The 22,300-nt window shown below is 43.4% G+C and overlaps 2 protein-coding genes across 2 annotated transcripts in view; both read left to right on the top strand.

The window, feature by feature from the left end:
- The window catches only part of LOC134488915 (regulator of G-protein signaling 4-like), a 257,964-nt gene that overhangs the window by 84,978 nt on the left and 150,686 nt on the right, over positions 1-22,300 (top strand). The window lies entirely within an intron of this gene.
- On the top strand, positions 13,491-20,921 carry LOC134488909 (TNF receptor-associated factor 2-like). The gene is made up of 5 exons (XM_063291262.1): positions 13,491-13,724; positions 16,824-16,881; positions 17,617-17,715; positions 18,345-18,464; positions 19,619-20,921. The coding sequence occupies exons 1-5, from the start codon at positions 13,576-13,578 to the stop codon at positions 20,297-20,299; spliced, it is 1,107 nt and encodes a 368-aa protein (XP_063147332.1). The 5' UTR covers positions 13,491-13,575; the 3' UTR covers positions 20,300-20,921.

The following is a 22,300-nucleotide window of genomic DNA, read 5'->3' as shown; positions in this document are numbered from 1 at the left end:
AAACTGTTGTCGTACCCAAAACTACCCAGAAAGTTAGACCCAATTTCTCCAAAGTCTTCCTTCTTGCCCTTTTTACTGAAAGAAAGACCAAACACGTTGACGCGTACAAACAATCTTTTTACTGCCAACCAAGCATCAACTTCTCTTTCTGGGATTCTTGGGGCAGTCCGCATTTATGAAATGTCTCGATGTCTTGATAGTTTCCAAATCCTGGGGATACCGCCGAGAATAATAGATCCATCGTGACTTGTGTCAAGTGATTTAAAGGCACGGCACCAGTCCTCTGGATTTCAGCCCCAGATGTGTCAATACCAGACAAGCCCAGATTAGGTGAATTCATGTTACTACTTCTGAACTGCAGCTCCAGCCAAAAGACATGCATTAATATATGCCATTATGAACATTGAGATGTCCAGCATACAGCAAACAAACCTTACGGTTGAGTTACTTGCACTTTAAGATCAAAGGAGACCAATTTCACTAAAATTTACCAGAATGGGATGTTCAAATATGTTATTTCAGAGGTATATAAGTGATCAATATAAAATTTACCCAATTCCTTCCACTTTTTACAAGAAAGACCTACCAGGTTTGAAGGCTCAGTTGTCACATATTGCAGACTTTTAATGAGTGAAAGAAACAAAATTGATCTCTATCTGTCTATCTATCTATCATTTATTAAGCAGATTTGTATGGCCACCCAACTCACACATGGTGACTCCGGGTAAATCCACAGTACAAAAAACCAATAACCACACACACACACACATCCCAGCAGCAACAAACACACTCAAACTAACCACTTGATTGGCTCCGTAGTGACCTGGGGTCCCCAGGCCCACTGACAAAACCACGTCTTCAGGGCCTTCTGGAAAAAGAGCAAGGAGGGAGCCAATCTTACGTCTGGGGGAATAATGTTCCACAGGGAGGGAGCCACAATGGAGAAGGTCCTTTTTCTCGGTCCCACTAAATGCATTTCCTTCATTGATGGGACCCATCAACCCATCCATCCATCCATCCATCCATTATTATCAGTCTGAATCAATACAATGCAAAATGAAGGCTTCTACATCAAAGCTTATGGACTTTAATCTACCATGCTACTCCAAGTGCTATTTTGTAAATAGATTTTTTTTTTACTTCCCATGCTAGGGGTGAGAGAGTGACTCACCCAGCTGGCTTCTCTGCCTAACAGGGGGAGGGAGGGACTAGAACCCAAATCTTTCCTCTTATCCTTCACTACTACATCTCACTGGCTTATCTGTCTATCAGTCTATCTATCTATCATCTACCTATCTATCAACATGAAGCGTAGATGGGGCAGCTGCTGGAGGGGCAATCAAAATCAGCAAGAAGATAGCTGTGCTGTCATGATTAAAGACACACTCCTTTTCTAAGTGTGAACAGACACATGTACAAAAGGAGGACTTCAGTTGTGACAGCACACCCACCTTCTTGCAGATTTCGACACACACACTCACACACAATGCCACTCAGACCCTGAAGCTGATCCCTAGAGAAACCGGGATCCCAGAATGGCTAGTGAGGTCATAGAACAGCATTCAGGCTAAGCCCAGAGAGATGAACTCAGATAACCTTGTTCCAAACAGCAATCTAAACCAGTTTTAAAACTGATGTTTGGTGATAAGCATGCACATGTGGAAAGCTGATCCACCTTTCCAATCAACATTTGTAATTCATGCAGGGAAAATTTCTAAGGATTTCCCTCCCATTAACAGTTACATAACAGCACAAAAAAATTAACATCACAGGAAATAATGCCAAGGGAACTAAACAGGAAGACCTCTTAAAATATAATTCACAGTCAAAACCTAATGAATCTTAATCATATTTATCTGAAAGGAATTATAGCCTGTGTGACTAAATATTTTCATGGTGATAAATTCAGATTTGCTAGATGAGAATCTTTGCATCAGTATATCACAAAAGAAGATAAGGATTCCTCAATGGTTTCTGAGATCTAGTGCTATCAAATGTGATTTATTCTAATTTATAGGAGGAGTCCGGTAGCATGTTTTCCAACTAACAATTTTTTTTAAAGGTGTAAACTAAATTAAATTAAATTTAAATTTTATTAAAAGGCATAAATGTGCTGCAGCTCAGGAAAACCTATGTCTTTTAATAAAATGTGTTAGTCCAGGATCCTTCTGATTTTTTGCCATCATAGATTAAAACAGCTTTCTTCCTACAGTGTCTAATTTATAGAGTAACCATAGAGGACATCAAACTCATATATTAATGAAGTTTGGAGGTCCACAAAGGGGAGTAAAAAATGTAAAGAAAGTGGCCATGTCCACAAATCAAAGCCCCCCTTTTTCCTTTTATTGTAATATGTATATATATATCCTGATACATTGTATCAGGATATATGTATACATACAGTATCATATACATATATGTATCAGGATATACATACATACATGTTGTTGTTTATTCGTGTCGTCGCTTCCGACTCTTCGTGACTTTGTGGACCAGCCCACACCAGAGCTTCCTGTCGGTCGTCAACACCCCCAGCTCCCCCAGGGACGAGTCCGTCACCTCTAGAATATCATCCATCCACCTTGCCCTTGGTCGGCCCCTCTTCTTTTTGCCCTCCACTCTCCCTAGCATCAGCATCTTCTCCAGGGTGTCCTGTCTTCTCATTGTGTGGCCAAAGTATTTCAGTTTTCCCTTGAATATCATTCCCTCAAGTGAGCAGTCTGGCTTGATTTCCTGGAGGATGGACTGGTTTGATCTTCTGGCAGTCCAAGGCACCCTCAGAATTTTCCTCCAACACCACAGTTCAAAAGCATCGATCTTCCTTCTCTCAGCCTTCCTTATGGTCCAGCTCTCGCAGCCATATCTTACTACGGGAAACACCGTTGCTTTAACTATGCAGACCTTTGTCGTCAGTGTGATGTCTCTGCTCTTAACTATTTTATCGAGACTTGTCATGGCTCTTCTCCCAAGGATTAAGTGTCTTCTGATTTCCTGACTGCAGTCAGCATCTGCAGTAATCTTTGCACCTAGAAATACAAAGTCTTTCACTGTGTCTACATTTTCTCCCTCTATTTGCCAGTTATCAATCAAGCTGGTTGCCATAATCTTGGTTTTTTTGAGGTTTAGCTGCAAGCCAGCTTTTGCACTTTCTTCTTTCACCTTCATCATAAGGCTCCTCAGTTCCTCTTCGCTTTCAGCCATCAAAGTGGTATCATCTGCATATCTGAGATTGTTAATGTTCCTTCCAGTGATTTTAACCCCAGCCTTGGATTCCTCAAGCCCAGCATGTCGCATGATGTGTTCTGTGTACAAGTTGAATAGGTAGGGTGAGAGTATACAGCCCTGCCGTACTCCTTTCCCAATCTTAAACCAGTCCGTTGTTCCGTGGTCTGTTCTTACTGTTTCTACTTGGTCTTTATACAGATTCTTCAGGAGGCATACAAGATGACTTGGTATCCCCATACCACTAAGAACTTGCCACAATTTGTTATGGTCCACACAGTCAAAGGCTTTAGAATAGTCAATAAAACAGAAATAGATGTTTTTCTGAAACTCCCTGGCTTTTTCCATTATCCAGCAGATATTGGCAATTGGGTCCCTAGTTCCTCTGCCTTTTCTAAACCCAGCTTGTACATCTGGCAATTCTCACTCCATGAATTGCTGAAGTCTACCTTGCAGGATCTTGAGCATTACCTTACTGGCATGTGAAATGAGTGCCACTGTTTGATAGTCTGAACATTCTTTAGTGTTTCCTTTTTTTGGTATGGGGATATAAGTTGATTTTTTCCAGTCTGATGGCCATTCTTGTGTTTTCCAAATTTGCTGGCATATAGCATGCATTACCTTGACAGCATCATTTTTGCGAGATTTTGAACAGTTCAGCTGGGATGCTGTCGTCTCCTGCTGCCTTTTTATTAGCAATGCTTCTTAAGGCCCATTCAACCTCACTCTTCAGGATGTCTGGCTCTAGCTCACTGACCACACCGTCAAAGCTATCCCCGATATTGTTATCCTTCCTATACAGGTCTTCTGTATATTCTTGCCACCTTTTCTTGATCTCTTCTTCTTCTGTTAGGTCCTTGCCATCTTTGTTTTTGATCATACCCATTTTTGCCTGGAATTTACCTCCGAGGTTTCTAATTTTCTGGAAGAGGTCTCTTGTCCTTCCTATTCTACTGTCTTCTTCCACTTCCACGCATTGCTTATTTAAAAATAATTCTTTATCTCTTCTGGCTAACCTCTGGAATTTTGCATTTAATTGGGCATATTTCCCCCTATCACTGTTGCCTTTTGCTTTCCTTCTTTCTTGGGCTACTTCTAGTGTCTCAGCAGACAGCCATTTTGCCGTCTTGGTTTTCTCTTTCTTTGGGATGTATTTTGTTGCCACCTCCTGAACAATGTTGCAAACTTCTGTCCAGAGTTCTTCCGGGACCCTATCTACTAAGTCCAGTCCCTTAAATCGATTCTTCACCTCCACTGCATATTCCTTAGGAATATTAGTGAGCCCATATCTAGCTGATCTGTGGGTCTTCCCTAATCTCTTTAGTCTGATCCTAAATTGTGCAATAAGAAGTTCGTGATCTGAACTACACTCAGCTCCAGGTCTTGTTTTTACTGACTGTATAGATGTCCGCCACCTTTGGCTGCAAAGGATGTAGTCAATCTGATTTCGGTGTTGTCCATCTGGTGAAGTCCATGTATAAAGCCGTCTCTTAGGTTGCTGGAAGAGAGTGTTTGTTATGCAGAGTGAGTTGTCTTGGCAAAATTCTATCAGCCTATGTCCTGCTTCATTTTGTTCTCCCAGCCCATGCTTACCTGTAATTCCAGGTGTCATTTGACTGCCCACCTTAGCATTCCAGTCTCCCGTGATGAAAATAACATCTCTTTTAGGCGTGTTGTCCAGTAGGTGCTGCAGATCCTCATAGAACTGCTCTACTTCAGCTTCTTCAGCATCTGTGGTTGGGGCGTATATTTGGATCACGATGATGTTAGATGGCTTGCCCTGAATTCGAATTGAGATCATTCTATTGTTTTTTGGATTGTATCCAAGCACTGCTTTCGCCACTTTACTATTAATTATGAAGGCTACTCCATTTCTTCTGTGGTCCTCTTGTCCACAGTAGTAGATCTGGTGGTCATTTGATGTGAAGTGGCCCATTCCAGTCCATTTCAGTTCACTGATGCCCAAAATGTCTATCTTTAATCTTGACATCTCACCAATAACCACATCCAATTTGGTCTCATCTTCCGATGGTATACCGACATATCTCTGGTTGTACTGATCCATTTAGTTTTCATGGCAAGAATACTGGGGTGGGTTGCCATTACCTTCCCCAGGGATTGCATTTAGTCTGATCTCTCTGTCATGACCTTCCCATCTTGGGTGGCCCTTCACAGTTTAGCTCATGGCATCATTGAGGTGCTCAAGCTCCAGCACCACGACAAGGTAAGGATCCTTTGCTGAAGACATATATACATACATACATATATATTGTATATCTATCCTGATACATTGTATTATTTCAATGCAAATTTCAATGCAATAATATTTATGTAATATGAGTATAAATTATGAACATTCTATTATTTAGAAAGCTTAAAGTATTGAAAAGCAGAAGAAAAAGTAAGAAGTCTATCAGTATTAATATTGATATTAATATGGAGTATTTTGCACATATCTAGTGTAGTCATATTTAGTTTCCCTGAAACTGGGGTAGGAGTTTATTTCAAAAGTCTTCAATAAAAAAGGAGGAAAAAAAATCCCAATATACTTGCAAGACCCTGTACTTTCAAACACATCTCTCTCAACCAGAATGTCTGCCCTTCCAGACAAGAAGCATACCCAGAAGTTCTAGTTCTAACTTTATTGTAAGGTTACAGTAACAGAATCTTTCAAGTCCAGGAAATTAGGGAGGGTCCCTTCTGAGACATTTGCCACCCCCACATTCCTGCTGTGGGCTCAGCTACCTCTTATCCGACTGTTGCCTAGTCTGAGGCTTTTCCTCCTGTCTCCCAAGGTCATTCCCATAGACCATTACACAGAATTAGTCCACTCTAAGCAATCATCTCAAGAGAAGCTGCTTCAGATCACCATCCAATATCAGGTTAATGGAATGGGGTCCCAGAGATGCTCCTTCTTGGTTGTTCCCCCACATTATTGAACTACCCATTTTCTCTGTTTTTCTTAAAATGGTAAAAACTGAATTATTCCAATGTGCTGTTGAAATAAATAGTAGACCTGGGGTGCCTTTAAAACTTTTATTATACTTGATTTTACTTTAGTATTTTGTAAACTGCTTTGAGTTATGAGAAGCTAGGGTGATGTAGAAATATTATAGCAAAGAAACAAAACAGCCAGATTAGCCTTCCCCAATTGTATAAATACAATTGTTTCAATTTCTTGAAAAGTAAGAGGGACGAACTGCAGCTCATAATCTGGTTCTGCAGTCATTGTGGCGGCCTCCCAGGTTATTAAAAAAAAAACACAATCTATCGCATCTGGTGATGACAAATTGGTTGTCTCACTGGAATACTTTTTGTACAATGATTAATAGACCTAGAATAAGTATGGATCACAAGTATTATGTCATTTATTTGGTTTATGTCTAAAAGCCAATCACTTCATTGCATAATTCTCTCCTTCAGCAGTGTTGTAGTCTTGTGCAATTTGAGAAAAAAAAATCCATTTCATAAGCATAAAGCTTACTGAGTTCACATCCAGCAGAAATCAGAAACCTATATCTTACATAGGAGACAGAGGGGAAGGATAGAGAGTTACCAGTTCTTTAACTGTATCCCCTAGGGTTTCACATTTAAGCAATTGTTGCATTAATTAATTAATGAAATGTAAATGGCTGCCCAGCTGGGACAATGTGACTCCCGGTGGTGTAAGTTAATAAGAAATACAAAAATGCAAATTCAATTAAAATTACACCTACAGTCAATGAGTGATTGGGAACCCTCAATGCACAAAGGTCAGATTTTCTATTATTCAGGACCAACCAACCAGCTAGGGAAGGACCAAGATTTTAATGCATTTCCATAAACTAACAGAGTTGGGTCCAACCATATGTTGGGGCGGGGATAGGGAGCAATCAACCCATCCTATTAAGGCATGTGGGAGGGGTAGAAACAACTGGAGAGAGGCAAGTATAAGAATCATATATAATATTATGCTCTCAGATAAATCTGTATGCAACGTTTTATACCAAAGTAGTGATTGTCCCTGTTAATATGAAACAATTTATACCATCTCCTTTTCCATTTGCTTAAATGAAAATACACTCTGAGACCTTTTGTAATATGTATTTAGCATTTGTTAAAATTTAATCTCTTTATTGCTGTAAGAAAACCATCTTTAATCTTAAAAAAACTTAAATAAAAAGGACAAACTAAAAACACAAACTACGAAGGAAAAACATATACTGAATCTCATAATTTATACTTATCAATAGTCACTGGTTTATCAATGAATTCACTACTATAATTTGAACAATATAGTACAAGACATTATTGTAATCTCTGCCATAGTAACACATATTGCTGCATCCTTTGAGTGGTAGAAAATATTGCCTTTTCCAAAACAGAAATATGTATTTAGCATATTATTAAACAGAGCCATGAGTCTGTTAGGAGTGTGCTCTGAAATCACCCAAGCATCTATATCATGTGCTTTCACTTTAAATGCCAGGAAATCAGATAGCAAAAAATAATCTACATAAAAACAGCTGTAGGCTATGGAAGAAATGAAAATGTATTCAAGTCAGGGCGCCATGTGCTCACTCAATTAAAGTCACGCACAAAACTTTGCATCTATTATGGATCTCAGAGGGTCATTTGAGTGGGGGGATGTTATGATCTAGAAAGGAGATCGAGATTTGATTAAGATCCCCTGCAACTATTGTATAATCTGCAACTGGATCATATAAACTCAATGGCACTAGTCAATGTTCTCCAAATCTCACAAAAATTTTTAAAAAGCCATCTGGTTAATTTACGGTTCAGTATATCCTGCAAATCTGAAAATCATCATCAACAACAACAACAAACAGAGCAGTCAACTTCAGTATGTTGTTTACACACAGCTTCTATTTTTTAACTGCCACTGTGTTCAATTCTTCTTTCCTGAAAGAAGAAAAGAATTTGCTGTTGTTTCCTCCTCTTTCGGGAAAAACAAAAACTTCCCAGCATTTGATTTCTCCTGCTGGATTGCTTATAGTAATTCCTCCCTTCTGCCACCCCCCACCCCCACAATTTCCCAATTCCTTAATCCTTTCCCAACTAGCCAGTTGCAAAGCAATCCTTCCCTCCAAATTCTCTTGTATATTAAGATCCCAAATCTCTTTTCCAGTAACTGCAGCGGATCCTTCCAAGGATCTGTATGAAGTTAGGGATTTTTTGCTCCAGCTGGCATTTGTCTGTCCCTAAGAATAGTCACTCAGTTTTCCCCACCCATCTCCTTGGCATAGGAAGCAGACTTCTGGAGCAACTCATGGCCTGCCTGGGACTTCCCTGTCAGTAACTTACATGTGAACTCACTCACCTTTCTGCCCTTACCTACTGCAGATCCTGTTCGAACATTCAGCAATGCTTCACAAGGGCCTTTCCAGATTTTATGACAAGAAAAAGTGTGTGTTACTCATCTGTGACATAGGTTGGCTTCTCATGTTTCTTTACAGGTTACGATTACACATTTATAATCCCTGAGGCAGCTGTATTTGCTAGCTGAGATGTGGTTACGGAAATGTCTCAGGGGCCTGGTTGGATTTTGCCTGTTTTGTGTAGGGTTAAGAATGAATGTGCAGATTTTGAAGAATGCCTTGGGTATGACTCACCCCATTTAAATGAACGGGTTGTGGGATAGTGGGAAAACCTCAGCGTCAGAAATGAATTGGTTAGCTCTGTTCCCTAAAACGGATTTATCCAGCTTCCCTGTGTCCTGGTTGATTTTTTAAAAAAACTGGTCGCGTTTTCCCTTGGAGGGATATTTTCTCTGGATTTATTACGCTGATATCCTGTTTCATGGGAGCCCATGGGGAGAGGGTCAAAAAAGTCAAGATGGTGGCCCTTACCATGTGATCAAAGCCCTGCGCCTTTTTAACGTCTGTAAAAAGGAAGGGAGCTTTGATCACATGATTTTGGCCACCATCTTGACTGTTTTGACCCCCTCCCTGCAGATTCCTTTCTTTTCTTTACTGGGACATAAGTAGTCCTCCCCTCTCTGATTTTATCCTCACAACAACCTTGAGAGGTAGGGAGAGATTGAGAAAGAACTTCAGGGTTGAGGAGAAATTTAAACTTTCTGCCTCTTTCCCTCATTCTAGGCTGACATTTGCCATCCTACCACTTGTTGGTGGAGAAGAAAAAGAAAGAAAAAGGCCATCCCGTTTGAATATTGTACTGTATCTGTCTTGCAAAGTTCTAAGTAATATCTCCATGGAAAATTGGTGAGGCTGGATTGTATGACAAAATTTCCTTCGGGCTCCAGAGGGGGCCAAAAAGTCAAGATGGCGGCCGTGACTGCCCAATTAAGGTCCGCCCTTATTTAACCGGGCAGGGATGCTACATGCTGCCTTGAACTTCTCAGTTATTGAACAAGGATGGGAGCATCATTTTCCATTGAATAGAAAATGCTACCCACCCCCCGCCCATCGTTCTTCCCAAATGTTCCAGGGGGTTATCTTCACGACCACCCCGTGAAACAGGCTTTGCTGACGAGAGTAAAGGGCCCACCATTGCCTGCTGAATTTCACCATGGGCTAACTGTGAATTTCAGCCCAGCTTCTGTGGTCCTGCTTTCCTCCTGTGGCTCCTACGTCATCTTGTAAGTCAACATGTTTAGGAGAACCTCAGCCACTCCGCTTTACAGGGCAATTTTATGAAAAGCTGGGTTGCCCAAAGACAGAACAGGGTTAACCTAATACAGTACGTGGTGTGTGGATCAGCTATGCCATGAATGGCTTAAGGGAGTGATGGGCACTTTCCTAGCCTGGGAGAACAAACTATCCCTCCTAATCAGCCAGCACTGAGAAGCTTTCAGAACAGAGACCAGAGGTGCCCATGGGATGTCAAAAAAGTCAGGATGGTGGCTGCGACATGTGCTTGAAGCCCCACCCTTTTAAACGTGTGTCATGATCCCCATTTAAAGAAGGGGGAAGGCTTTGGTCACATAGATGGGCCATGATTTGACTTTTTTTTAGCCCCCCGTTCCCCCAGCAGACACTCCTAGCAGAGCCAAATATTTTTGGCCAGCTCTCTAGGACAGTGTTTCTCAACCTGGGCAACTCTTAAGATGTGTGGACTTCAACTCCCAGAATTCCCCAGCCAGCCAGCCAGCCAGCCATACTTTAAAGATGGAAGCATTTCATCTCAAACACACCTTGTATTTTTTCCCCCAAATGGATTGACTTAGAAATCAGGCCACCCAAATCAGCCATTTCACCATCACATTCAGTGATGCAACCTGTGGGGGGAGGTATTGGGGGGGCTGTAAATGGGATGATGGGGGACATCTGTAGCTTAGTGGATTGATGGAATCCAACCAAGCATGGCTTAGTCAACAAATTGCACTTAAGCAAACCGTATTTCAGAGTAACGTATGAACAGAGCCATTTGCTTTCAAGGGAGGACATCACAAGAATAAGCTTGTAACCAACGTTAGCCAGTTTATTATTTCTTTTTACCAGGGATGGCTGCAGTGAAGATGGAAGCAGCCTAGTGAATAAAGTTTTTCTAACTCTCTCCTCCAAATACGTGAAGAGATGGTGCCAAAGAGGGCTTGGATCATGCACATATAGGGGAGTCTTTCTAATAACATGGCTTATTTATTTTGCAAACCAAGAATTTTTACCAAAAAAAGTACAATGAATCATATTATTTCCGCTGAACAATAACAACCATGTTCAGATATATTGCCTTACTACTTCTTTTCTTTTCCTTCCTGTAATTTCTTCAGCAAGCATGGCAGAGACAAATGTTCTGAAGCACCTATGGCTTTTATGAAAAGCAAGAAGAAATCCAAGTTTCAGTGAAACCTCCCAGCTTGGGATTCCCAGCTTGCATCCCGTGACAGATCAGCTTCTTCTGACCCAGACCTGTGTCCGCTTGCCCTGCAGTCAGCTTCCAACGTGGGGCTTCCTCCACAGGAGAGCCTTGATTTTGAGTAGGCATGGACCAGACTGAGGTGTAAAATTAAGGGGCCTCCATCAAAATACCGTAATATTCTAAACAAATGGTCAATTTGGACAATCTCTTTAAAGCTAGTGCTCCCACTGAAAAATTCAGTGATCAAAATCATTGATCTTGATTTGTTTCCTTCATGCCCAGGAACTGTTTTGAGAAGGGTAGGGAAACTTGTCTTCCAGTTAATATTTCAGCCTATGTGACAGTATTACTAGAATGGGGATTATGGAGAACCAAGGTGGGTAGTAGTGAAGATGCTGGACTAGGAGTGGGAGGTTCCAGGTTCTACATCCCCCTTCAGCCACAGAAACTCCCTGGGGGACTCTGGGCCAGATCTTCCCTCTCAGCCTGGTCTAGTGGTGCAAGTGTTGGGCTGGCACCAGGGAGACCCAGGTTCTAGGTTCCCCTTCACCATGGAAGCTCCCTTGGGGACTCTGGGCCAGTTCCTCCCTCTCAGCCTGGTCTAGTGGTGAGTGTTGGGCTGGCACCGGGGAGACCCAGGTTCTAGGTTCCCCTTCACCATGGAAGCTCCCTTGGGGACTCTGGGCCAGTTCCTCCCTCTCAGCCTGGTCTAGTGGTGAAAGTGTTGGGCTGGCACCGGGGAGACCCAGGTTCTAGGTTCCCCTTCACCATGGAAGCTCCCTTGGGGACTCTGGGCCAGTTCCTCCCTCTCAGCCTGGTCTAGTGGTGAAAGTGTTGGGCTGGCACCGGGGAGACCCAGGTTCTAGGTTCCCCTTCACCATGGAAGCTCCCTTGGGGACTCTGGGCCAGTTCCTCCCTCTCAGCCTGGTCTAGTGGTGAAAGTGTTGGGCTGGCACCAGGGAGATCCAGGTTCTAGGTCCCCCTTCAGCCATGGAGGCTCCGTGGGGGGTCATGGGGGTCCCTCTTTTGCAGAAGGACCCAGTGTGCAGTAAAGGGAAAGGTGTTGGACTAGGAGTTGGGAAGCACAGGTTCTAATCCTCCTTTCAGCATGGAAACCAGCTGCATGACCTTGGGTCAGTCAGCCCCTCTCAGCCCCAATCAAGGTCAGGCTCTGCAACGGCACATCCAATAAACAGAATACCTTGTTGCATCATGCATTGATTGGTTGTGGGTCAGAAAAAGGTGAGCACAGCATAAAAGCAGGCAGACTCTGCAGTCACCCGGGGCAAACAACAGGATTAGGAGGAGGATTATAGGAGGAACCTAGAAGAGCTTTTTGAAGGAAGCAAAGGTATAAATATAATTACTAAAGCCATTCCTCTCCCAGCCATATTCCAAGTACTGTTTGACTATGGTTCCCCAACCAATCTTCCCCTGGGAGCAGATCTAGAGCACCATGCCCCACTCCGATGCCTTCCCATTGTGTGGGATCTTGGTCATTGCCCTTGGCAACTACAAGATGTGTGGACTTCAACTCCCAGAATTCCCCAGCCAGCATGCTGGCTGGGGAATTCTGAGAGTTGAAGTCCACACACATCTTAAAGCTGCCAAAGTTGAGAAAAACTGTTCTAGAGGCTTCCAATCCAACAGAGTTGTACCAACAGAACAGTAATGAGGACAGGCTTTCTATCCTAACAATCCAAGACAGGTTGAAGATGATGATTTATTAGATTTATTATGGCCGCCTATTTATTCGGGCTGCCCGCTCCAAAAGATGCTGTAAATCCCTCCTGTGGATCCTGAAACCAGCTTTTTGGGTGTCCTGCTGTCACTTCCTACGGGCCTGCCGTCCACCCGAACACTTCTGAAGCACAGTCAGCTAGGGCCATGTCCGCTGAGGATAATGGGAGCTGTAGCCCTGAACAGGCACGAGCGTGCAAAACGTAGTACATGTATCCTTTCCATTTGTCTCCAAGGATCCCCGGGGGCGGCGGCAGGCCCGACCGCTTTCCCCTCTCTCCGCTTCCCCTTCGCCACACCCCTGCCAGGTACGATAGCGTGAGGGCAAAGCGGTCTCCCGCCGGGGCTCGCCGCAGCCCGTTTCCCTCGCCACCTCTTTTGGCGTCTTTTTCCTATTCCCCTTTCCCGTTCCTGGACTGTTACACATTCGCTTTCCTTCTTCCCCCTCCCCCTCCAGAAACCGGCATTTCCCCCAATTCCTCTGGCTGAGCTCCTCCAGCTTCTTCTGTCGCCCGGACAAGTCGAGGCATTTCCCCCGGGGTCCGCCCAGCAGCCTTTCCCAGCACGCAACCTCGGGCCGGGATTCCCTCGTGCGTCCTCGGATGACTCACGCGTCGAGAGGCGGCGCCGTGGATAAATCCCTCCACCCTGCCAGCCTGCATGTCAGTCGGGTTACAAGGGAGGGAAACGGACGGACGGGCGGGAGGACAGACCGATCGGCAGGCAGACAGACAGACAGACAGACCGACTTCGCGGGGAGACCAGCTCGGCTCGAGGCAGCGCTCGTGGGCGATGGGAAAGCTCCGCGGCTCTGTGATGCCCGTGGATCCTCTTGGCAAAGTGGGGCTGCTGTGCCAGGCGTGCGGGTTCCTCCTGGCCAACCCGCAGCAGGCGGAATGCGGGCATCGCTACTGCCGGAGATGCGTGAAGGGGCTCTTCAGGTCAGTGGCGAGAGGCGATCGCGGGCGGAGGAGGGGCCGGGGGAAGCGAGCCGCCTTCGCGGGTCTCGCCCCCAGATGTGCCGGACTACAAGTCCCATGATGCTCAGCCAGCACGCGACAGGGCCCGGCGCGCGGGCGGAGAACGCTGAAAGCTGTCCTCCGGCAGAACGGGAGCCAAGCGGGGTGGGCGGAGAGGGGAGCCGACTTTGCGCATCTGGATTTGCCGGTTGTGTTGTGTCGTGTTGCGTTCCTTGATGCCTCCACGTACAAGGGGGCAGATCAGATCAGCTCCTCGCAGTAGGGAACTGGGTGCTCAGAATTACTGGGGGGCGGCGGGATTGTCCTTGACAAGGTGGTTGTTAGACCAGATGGACCGGTTCCGTTCTGGATTCTGCAACCGCTCCGAATGGGGCGTCTGGTTGTTTGGAACGACTGTATTTTGGGAAGCTGTGTGTTGGAGCAGATGGGCCTGTGGTCTGTGCCCCTGCATGGCTCTTTTTACAGTAAGAATTGGCAGATGCGCCCTTTTAGTTCCAAACGGGAAGTCTGTGACCTCCTGGAGCAGCCCTGTCCTTTTCTTAATGGTAGCAAATTTATAGCAAGGACCCCCAAGCACAAGACTGATCGATTAATTGATTATGTGCCATCAAGTCATTTTCAACTCCTAGCGATCGCAAAGATGATTTTTGTCCATGAGGGCTTGTATTTTGGTTCTGCTCTTGATGGGGGCTGAGCTACTGAATTGAATTAAAAATAATGTTTTGCATTTCTTCAATTTCAGGCGCATGGTCTGCCTGCTTAATACATACTTTTCCACCAAATTGCTTGCTAATTTCCAACATTATTGGCTTATTTCTCTTGTGTTTTTTTTTATATTCTGCATTTTTATATCCTGTATTCAGATGATAGAATAAGGGAGAGCTTTTTCTATGGTGGCATAATTTTTCTAATTCCCTCCTCAGAGAGATTGGCACCCACATTAGCATAATTTCAGTGCCAGATGAAGACCTTTCTATTTCCCAGGCTTTTTAATTGGCATTTCCCCCCTGTTCAGTCATGTCTGATTCTCAGAGACTGACTGGAGAAGTCCCTGCAGTTTTCTTAGTCTCTGCAGATTTTTCAGAAGTATTTTGCCCTTGCCTGCTTCTTCCTAGGGCTGAGCGAGAGGGACTGGCCCAAGGTCACCCAGCCGGCTTCAGGTGGGACTAGAACTCTCCCACCACACCTGATTGGCTCTTGGGCTGAGAGAGAAGGACTGGCCCAAGGTCACCCAGCCGGCTTTGTGCCTCAGGCAGGACTAGAACTCACTGTCTCCGGGTTTCTAGCCTGATGCCTTAACCACTACACGAAACTGGCTCTAATTGGCTTTTAATTGTATTTTAATTCTGTGAATGCCTGCCATGCTGCTACCTAGCTTATACGGTGTTTTTATTTTGTATTTCATTTGATTTTATCATACGGTATATATTTTTTTTACTCAGATTGTATTTTTTAGTGTGTTTTATTGTGAACTGCCCAGAGAGCCTTGGCTATTGGGCAATTAAAAAAATAAAGATTAAAAATATTATTTTAATTGATAGGAGGAAGGTAGATTTCTGAAATCAAGCATACTATGCCATCTGTATATATTAATCAGAAACCTCAAAACTTTAGTTGGCTTTTCAACTAGTTTTGTATGGGCAGCACCTCAAACTGGGAGACCGTAATATGCAGAATTGAATTGAATTGCATTGAATTGAATTGAATTGAATTGAATTGAATTGAATTGAATTGAATTGAATTGAATTGGTTTTGTGTGTGCATTAGAGATTCCAGTGAGCTATCAGAAGAGTGTAAGCCTACAGGAAGTGCTTCAATTTAGGAATTTTCAAATTTTTTAGGTCACCAGATATTAGTTAAAGAAAATTTATTCCCAGATCCTGTGATCAACTGACAAAACTCTAGTAATAAAAAATTGGCTGCATCATGATTTTTTTTACTTAAGTATTTCATGGAATCCAATCAAGTTCTTCCATGGAACACAGTTTGAAAAATCTTGCTCTAATTCAAACTGAGGGTCTCCCAGTTTGAGGTGGTGCCCATCCAAAACTAGCTGAAAAACCCAAATAGTGTTTGAAGTTGCTCATTAACAATCACCCACTGGCCCAAGGAGCAATCCTCTGATCGTCGTCTTCATTATTAGAAGGAAATGTTTTGCATTTCTACTTAAATTGTCAGAGTTATTTCTAAATTCATCTAGAGTGGCTTAACATTGCCTTCACCAACTCAGTATCCTCCTGATGGGTTGATGTGGAAGGTGAAAGGTCCCCTGTGCAAGCACCGAGTCACGTCTGACTTTTGGGGGAACGCCACTTTTGCGACACTTTCTTGGCAGACTCTAGCGGGGTGGTTTGCCATTGCCTTCCCCAGTCATCACCTTCCCCAGAAAGCTGGGTCCTCATTTTACCGACCTCAGAAGGCCGGAAGGCCGAGTCGACCTGAGCTGGCTACCCAAGAGAGAATCCAGCTTCCTCTGGGATCGAACTCGGGTCGTGGGGAGAGTTTTCAGCTGCAGTACTGCCACCTACCACTCTGTGCTACACGAGGCTGGGGCTGATGGGTTGATAGAACTATCTAAATCTCTGGGTTGTCTTGTCTTGGAACTTGTCAATGGAACTTCATTAATGGACAACTCACATTTGTATTCATTTTCACTTGTGGCTGAGTTATTCTGTACGGTCTACAAAAATGTAACTTTTTTTTTAAGCCGATGGCTTTTAATTTGACAAATTAATGAGGCTTTCCTCAGAATTCCACTCTTTTGTTGGAATGTATTGCTAGATGCCTTGAGTACTATTTTTATTTTTATTTTCCTGGTAAGGAAGGGCAGACCCAAAAGGAGATGAATGAACTCCATAAATCAAATCACAAAATGTAGCTACGTTGCCCGGGCATAGAGGAAGACCAAAGGGATAAGTGTGATGAGGCAGATATCGGAGGGTGGAAGTAGCACGTGGTTGGAAGGGTTGTGTGTGAGAGAGAGTCCCTTTGAAATTGCCCATAGTTCTATTGTTAGATTTTCATTCAGTTCACTTTCTTCTCTATTCTTTTCTTCCTCAGAGACCCAGAGAAGATGGTGGCCTGCTTCACATGTAAGAAGGCCCTGAGTCTCAAGGAGGTGAGTTTCAAGATAATGGTTCTCAGACAAAACACCCCTCAGCCAAAGAAGTGGTGAATGAATGGGAAGCTGAGTTTGAACTCCTGTGGCTATAAGGGGCATCAATGCCCCTTTCTACCCTCCGAGTGGCAGTGGACAGTCACTTGTTTCACTTGGCTTCATTCTTGATTGCAAGACAGATTCTTTCTAGCTGATTCTTTCTTCCAAGTCTTAACCTTGGAATTTAGTTTAGCTGTGCAAAGTCAGAACGCCTCTTTAAAAATATTGGGGTAGATGGGCTGATGGCTTGTTCTAGCAGGGGTCTTCTGGTGTTCTCATAAAAGGTACTCCACAAGACATGACTGCATCTACAGGCTAAGCCAAAACTAAATAAATGGTGGATTCACATAACGTAGGATCCAGGTAGCGGAGGAGGGACTGTATCTCAAAGGTAGTCTGTAGAATGGAGGGCGTAAAAGCTGGACCAAGTTGAAACTTCAGTACCCATGGCAGAAGAAACATCTCCACCACAGAGTTTAGAAGGATTCAAGCAATCTACATGACATCCACCATCCATCTTCTGCAAGATCTTGCCACCAGTCCTCAGGATCTGCTGCCTGGCATTACTATCTCAGTCTACCTAATGGCAGCACCATCCTAATGGTGGAGGTTGATGTCAGAAGAGGGGGTGTGAGTCTAATGTTACCATGGCCAACTTTATCATCTGACCTCTTGAATCTCTCTCTCGCTCCTCAGTTCCACAGTGACAAAGCAGCAGAGAACGATGCTCTTGCCACACAGATAGCCTGCCCAAATTTTGACTGCACGTGGACAGGAACCCTGAAATCATACCAGGTATTTTCGGTGAACACAGTCACTTTCATTGCTTTTCATGATCCTGTTCTATTTCTCTTGGCAATCAGCCCTGAGTTCATTGTTAAAAAGGTATCAGTTTAATATCTCATTAAGATTTAACGTGATACTGATTATGAATTGGCAGGGGAACTCTGGTCCAAAAGAGTAATGTCAATTTTCATACATTAACGGTACTATTAATATAAATGGGAAGGCGTTAGTAAGATCAGTAATAAAAACCCAATGGTTAAATAAAGTATGTCCTGGATTTTTAAAATCATGTATCTTCATTGAGGGAAGGGCTAGAACTATGCAGCAATTTATGAAAGAAAGACTGGGAAAAAGTATACCCAGTACAAACAGATTTACTGCTATCCCCTGTAGATTTATGAAGGCATTGGACTAGGAATTTCTAACAGGGACACCTTATCTGGTTACTTATCTACAATTCCCAGGATTCTTTGTGGGGGAAAACCCATGACAGTTAAAGCTGTGACAATTAAAATGGGTCCGTGTAAGCTAGAGACATGTCCTTGGAAGGTTTTAGAACTTCTAAATCTGGATATGTCTCAGAGTCATGATCAACGCATCATAGTCTAAACCATGGCTGTCCTGACCTTTAATCATAGGAGCATTTATGCCTCCCTGAGGCACCTATTGGAAGTACAGCAGATGCTATTTTCACTCCTGGAGACCAAAATGTGAATGAAGAGAAGGCGGCGCTCTGGAGCATCACTGCCCCCATCATGGTAAGTCACTGAATAAACCTTGAAAGCCTAATCCTCTTCCGGTGCATTGTTAAATGGTCATTACAAGCGGCCTTATTTATTCATTCATTCATTCATTCATTCATTCGATTTATATAGTATAGATACTAATTTAAATGGTTTTACAAAGGCACTGGACGCATTCATGGAGGACCAGAATTCAGGGAGCATCGGAGGATCGGGATCAGGTGTTGTGTAGCTTCTAGTCTGCATGGCTGTGTGCTACCTCCTGAATCACAAACAGATCTTAAATACCAGTTGCTGGAAAGCAATAGTACAAGAGGCCACAGTCCTCTTGTCCTTATTTTGAGTTTCAGATGCATCTGGGTGGCCACTATGTGGACCCTTCATGCATTCTCAAGATACCACAGGCTAACAGGGTTTCAGGGGGAACCCAGCCGATGGTAGAAAGTAGCGCTGAAAGACTGAAGAGAACTTTGAGGATCCTCAAGAGAAAATGAGGATTTTCAGTCCAAACCTGACCGCACAACACGACCCCATTCACTCAGAATGTAATGTTTAGAGAAAGGGCGATTTCATTGTATCCAGAACAGATTCCCCTGGGTTTCTGATTGTCCTATTAATTTAGTAGCTACACATAAGCAAAGCAGGTCGTCATCAAGGCTGTTCGTGAGAACAACAGTTTTGGTGGGTTCATTGGCCGCTTAGCTGTGGTTTGATCTGGTGTTAGAAGGATTAGCCGGCGTAGTTCTCCATTTCCAGGGTATGCCCGATCGTATTATTTCAACAATCTTCGAGGTCTGGAGGACAATGAATGGGATGAGGTTGGGGGTACCAAAGTGTAAGACGAATTTATTTAAGCAGGGGTTGCTGGCTGACGGCAATATATTATGTGAATGCGGAGAAATCCAAGATCCGGCGCATCTGATGGTGTGCCGATTATTGCCGGAGCCTTGTACTGTCAATGACCTACAGCAAGCTAATGACAGAGCTGTGGCGGTGGCTGCATCCTTGCAGGGCAGAGTTGGATCTGGGCACAAAATAAATAAAAGCAAAGCAGATTAAGAGGAAAACAATAGCACTTTTGAGAACAATGGGGGGAAGATGGAACTGCCTTCATTTTGTGCCTCCGTTTTGGCATTTTTCTGATGTGAGTTTGCCTTCTCCTTCTCTAGGGTGGCCCTTCCCTGAACATGGAAGCTGTCCAGTTGCGTGTGGAGGCCCTAGAACTGGTGGTTGCATCTTTACGTCGGCAGCTGAATCACCAAGTCTCCACCGTGAAATCTCTCCAACGCTGCTGCTCCCAGTATGAGGAGCTGCTCAGAATTTCTCAGGAAACACACAATGGTCCTCATGGAACCAAAGCTTCTGGACCATCCTCACAGGAGCTGGTCAGCACTGACGGAATATTGGTATGGAAAGTGGAGAACTTCTCCAAGCTCCTGAAGGATGCCAAGACTGGGAAAAGACCTTCCATCTTCTCTCCAGCCTTTGCCACCCACCCTTTTGGATACCGCCTCTGTGTCCGACTGTACCCTGATGGAGATGGTGTAGGCAAGGGTGGCCACCTTTCGCTCTTCCTTGCTTTGGCCAAAGGGCCTTACGATGACATTCTGCCCTGGCCTTTCCAACAAAAGGTCACCTTCTCTCTCCTGGATCCCACACGAAGGAAGTCGCCTCTGGTGGAGACTTTCCTCCCAGATACCCAAAGCACTTCTTTCCAGAAACCTCACCAGAGACTCAATGTGGCCAGTGGAAGCCCTCTCTTTGCCAGCCATGTTGACATTCCCAGCTACCTCAGAGATGACACACTCTACCTCAAAATAATGGTGGATTTAACAGGAATAGAAATTTAACGCTGGAAAGCGATGGAGAGATTTTATGGTGGACATATTCTGCATTTCCATTGCTTTTAATACTTCAAGTTTCTTTTTTTAATCATATCTTTTTCTTTACTACCACTCAATGGTGTCAACCGCAATTTCTCTTTCAAAACAGATTGTCGGTTGCTTCTCAGGGTCATCTAAGATCTGCATATTGTTTTGGCTTGAACTCATGGGAAATTGATCCTTGATTATGCTCAGACTGATGCTGAGCAACCTCTAAACATTACAATCCTTATGGGATTTTTATGGACAGCTATTCGAGAATATCTTTCTGTTAAATGCAGAGAAAGGTGGGAAATATTTTTCAGTGGTCAAGGATGTCAGATGCCTTCCTACAAATGCACAATCCTGGGTAATAATGACTGTATATATCTGAAAAGAAGACTAATTTTCCCCAGATAAGAACATTACAATGGGAGAGTTGCTTTAGATTCACTGAGAATTTGGTAAATGAGGCAGATCAAGTTTTGCTGTCTGTTAACCTGTGAGTAGGGAAATCCAAGGATATGTTTCTTATGGGCATTATAGAACAATGTGTATACAATATCCCAGGTGCAAATGTTCAGCTCTGTTGTTACATTGCTTCCAGTTGTTAAAATGTACAGTACGTTTGCTATAAAAAGAGGCAGGAAGGTTTTCTATTGATGCCCTTTTGTGATTATGTTTTTATTGGAGTTTTAACCACACAAAATAGGATGTTGCAGTATATATTGCGTGTGTGTGTGCATATGGGCGGGTATTTTCCTATTAACCAATAGCATGGAATGGATAAACCTGATTTTTTTCAAAATGCCAATGTTAATTGTTAATTATATCCATTGCACTATTTATGGAAGAGGGACTTTGCAATAACAACTAAGGATTCTAAGATGTACATCCTTAGACTTGACATTTCTTTCTACCTCGCACTCTTATTTATTAAAAACTCTGATATTTATTAGATAAGAGTACATCTGTACTGATATGCAAATAAAACATTAAAGTCTATTTTATATGATTGATGAAAGTGTTTCATGTTGGTTATTATAGGAGAAGAAAATAAAGTGAATACAGTAGTGAACTGATGTTTAAGGTCTAATTTCATTCTTCCACTAAGATTTACACCATATTTTAAATCATAATCTTTCTTCAGCATGGATCCTGGGTAGTCGTTAAATAGAGAGGTTGTCCAAGTACTTCAACCATCCAGTGATTCTGCTAATCTTCAATAAAAATCTCACTCTGGGGAATTTACAGCCATTAGTTCTAGCCTGTTACGTGGGATGGAAAAGAGGTGGTCTTCCTTCCTCAGTCTGGCAGGACCGGAACAGATTGGTTAAAATGACAAGTCAGTCCAAACTAAGTATCAGAAGGAATGGCATCCTCATTTTTTTCATTCCGCAGAGAAATGGGGACCGGATCTCTTTTTTTCATTTGTCGTCAGTATAGCTGCTTGACTAATCAATAGCTATAGATATACCATAGATAATATAGATAATATAATTATCTAAATTATCTAAAATAGGATTGCCCAAATGCTTGTATGACAGAGTGATTCTACTAGTCTTCAATTAAAAATCTCACTCCAGGGATCACAGATTCAGGAATGTTACCGATTTCCAGCTGGGTGCACACATATCAAATCCATTTGGACAGTGTTTTATTATAAATAAATACACTGCTTTTCATTACAAAAGAAATACTACTGTGGAGCCCTTGGTGCTCTCTGAGCCTTGTTTTCTTGCAGACGTTTCATTGCCAGACTGGGCAACATCTTCAGTGCGAAGAGGGAGTGGGCCTTGCTCTCAGTTTATACACCGTGGCTTGCCCTGCTTGTGTTGGTGGGGGTGTTCTTCTCCTTGGGAGCTCCTTGATTGGGCTGTTGTTTGCTGCTGGGTTGACTGACTGAGTTAATAATTCCTTAATTAGGGTGTATTGTGCTGTCTGGCAATGAAATGTCTGCAAGAAAACAACAAGGCTCAGAGAGCACCA

This window comes from Candoia aspera, chromosome 2, assembly GCF_035149785.1.
Source record: "Candoia aspera isolate rCanAsp1 chromosome 2, rCanAsp1.hap2, whole genome shotgun sequence".
Lineage (NCBI taxonomy): Eukaryota > Metazoa > Chordata > Lepidosauria > Squamata > Boidae > Candoia > Candoia aspera.
Note: the sequence above shows the minus strand (reverse complement) of the source record. Positions and strands in the feature narration are given on the sequence as shown.

What these genes read in the sequence shown, in the direction of transcription:
- LOC134488909 (XM_063291262.1), top strand. Translation starts at nt 13,576, where the DNA reads ATGGGAAAGCTCCGCGGCTCTGTGATGCCCGTGGATCCTCTTGGCAAA. An exon ending in AGGCCCTGAGTCTCAAGGAG is followed by an intron (nt 16,882 to 17,616) that starts GTGAGTTTCAAG and finishes CTCGCTCCTCAG; the next exon opens with TTCCACAGTGACAAAGCAGC. An exon ending in GCATCACTGCCCCCATCATG is followed by an intron (nt 18,465 to 19,618) that starts GTAAGTCACTGA and finishes CTCCTTCTCTAG; the next exon opens with GGTGGCCCTTCCCTGAACAT.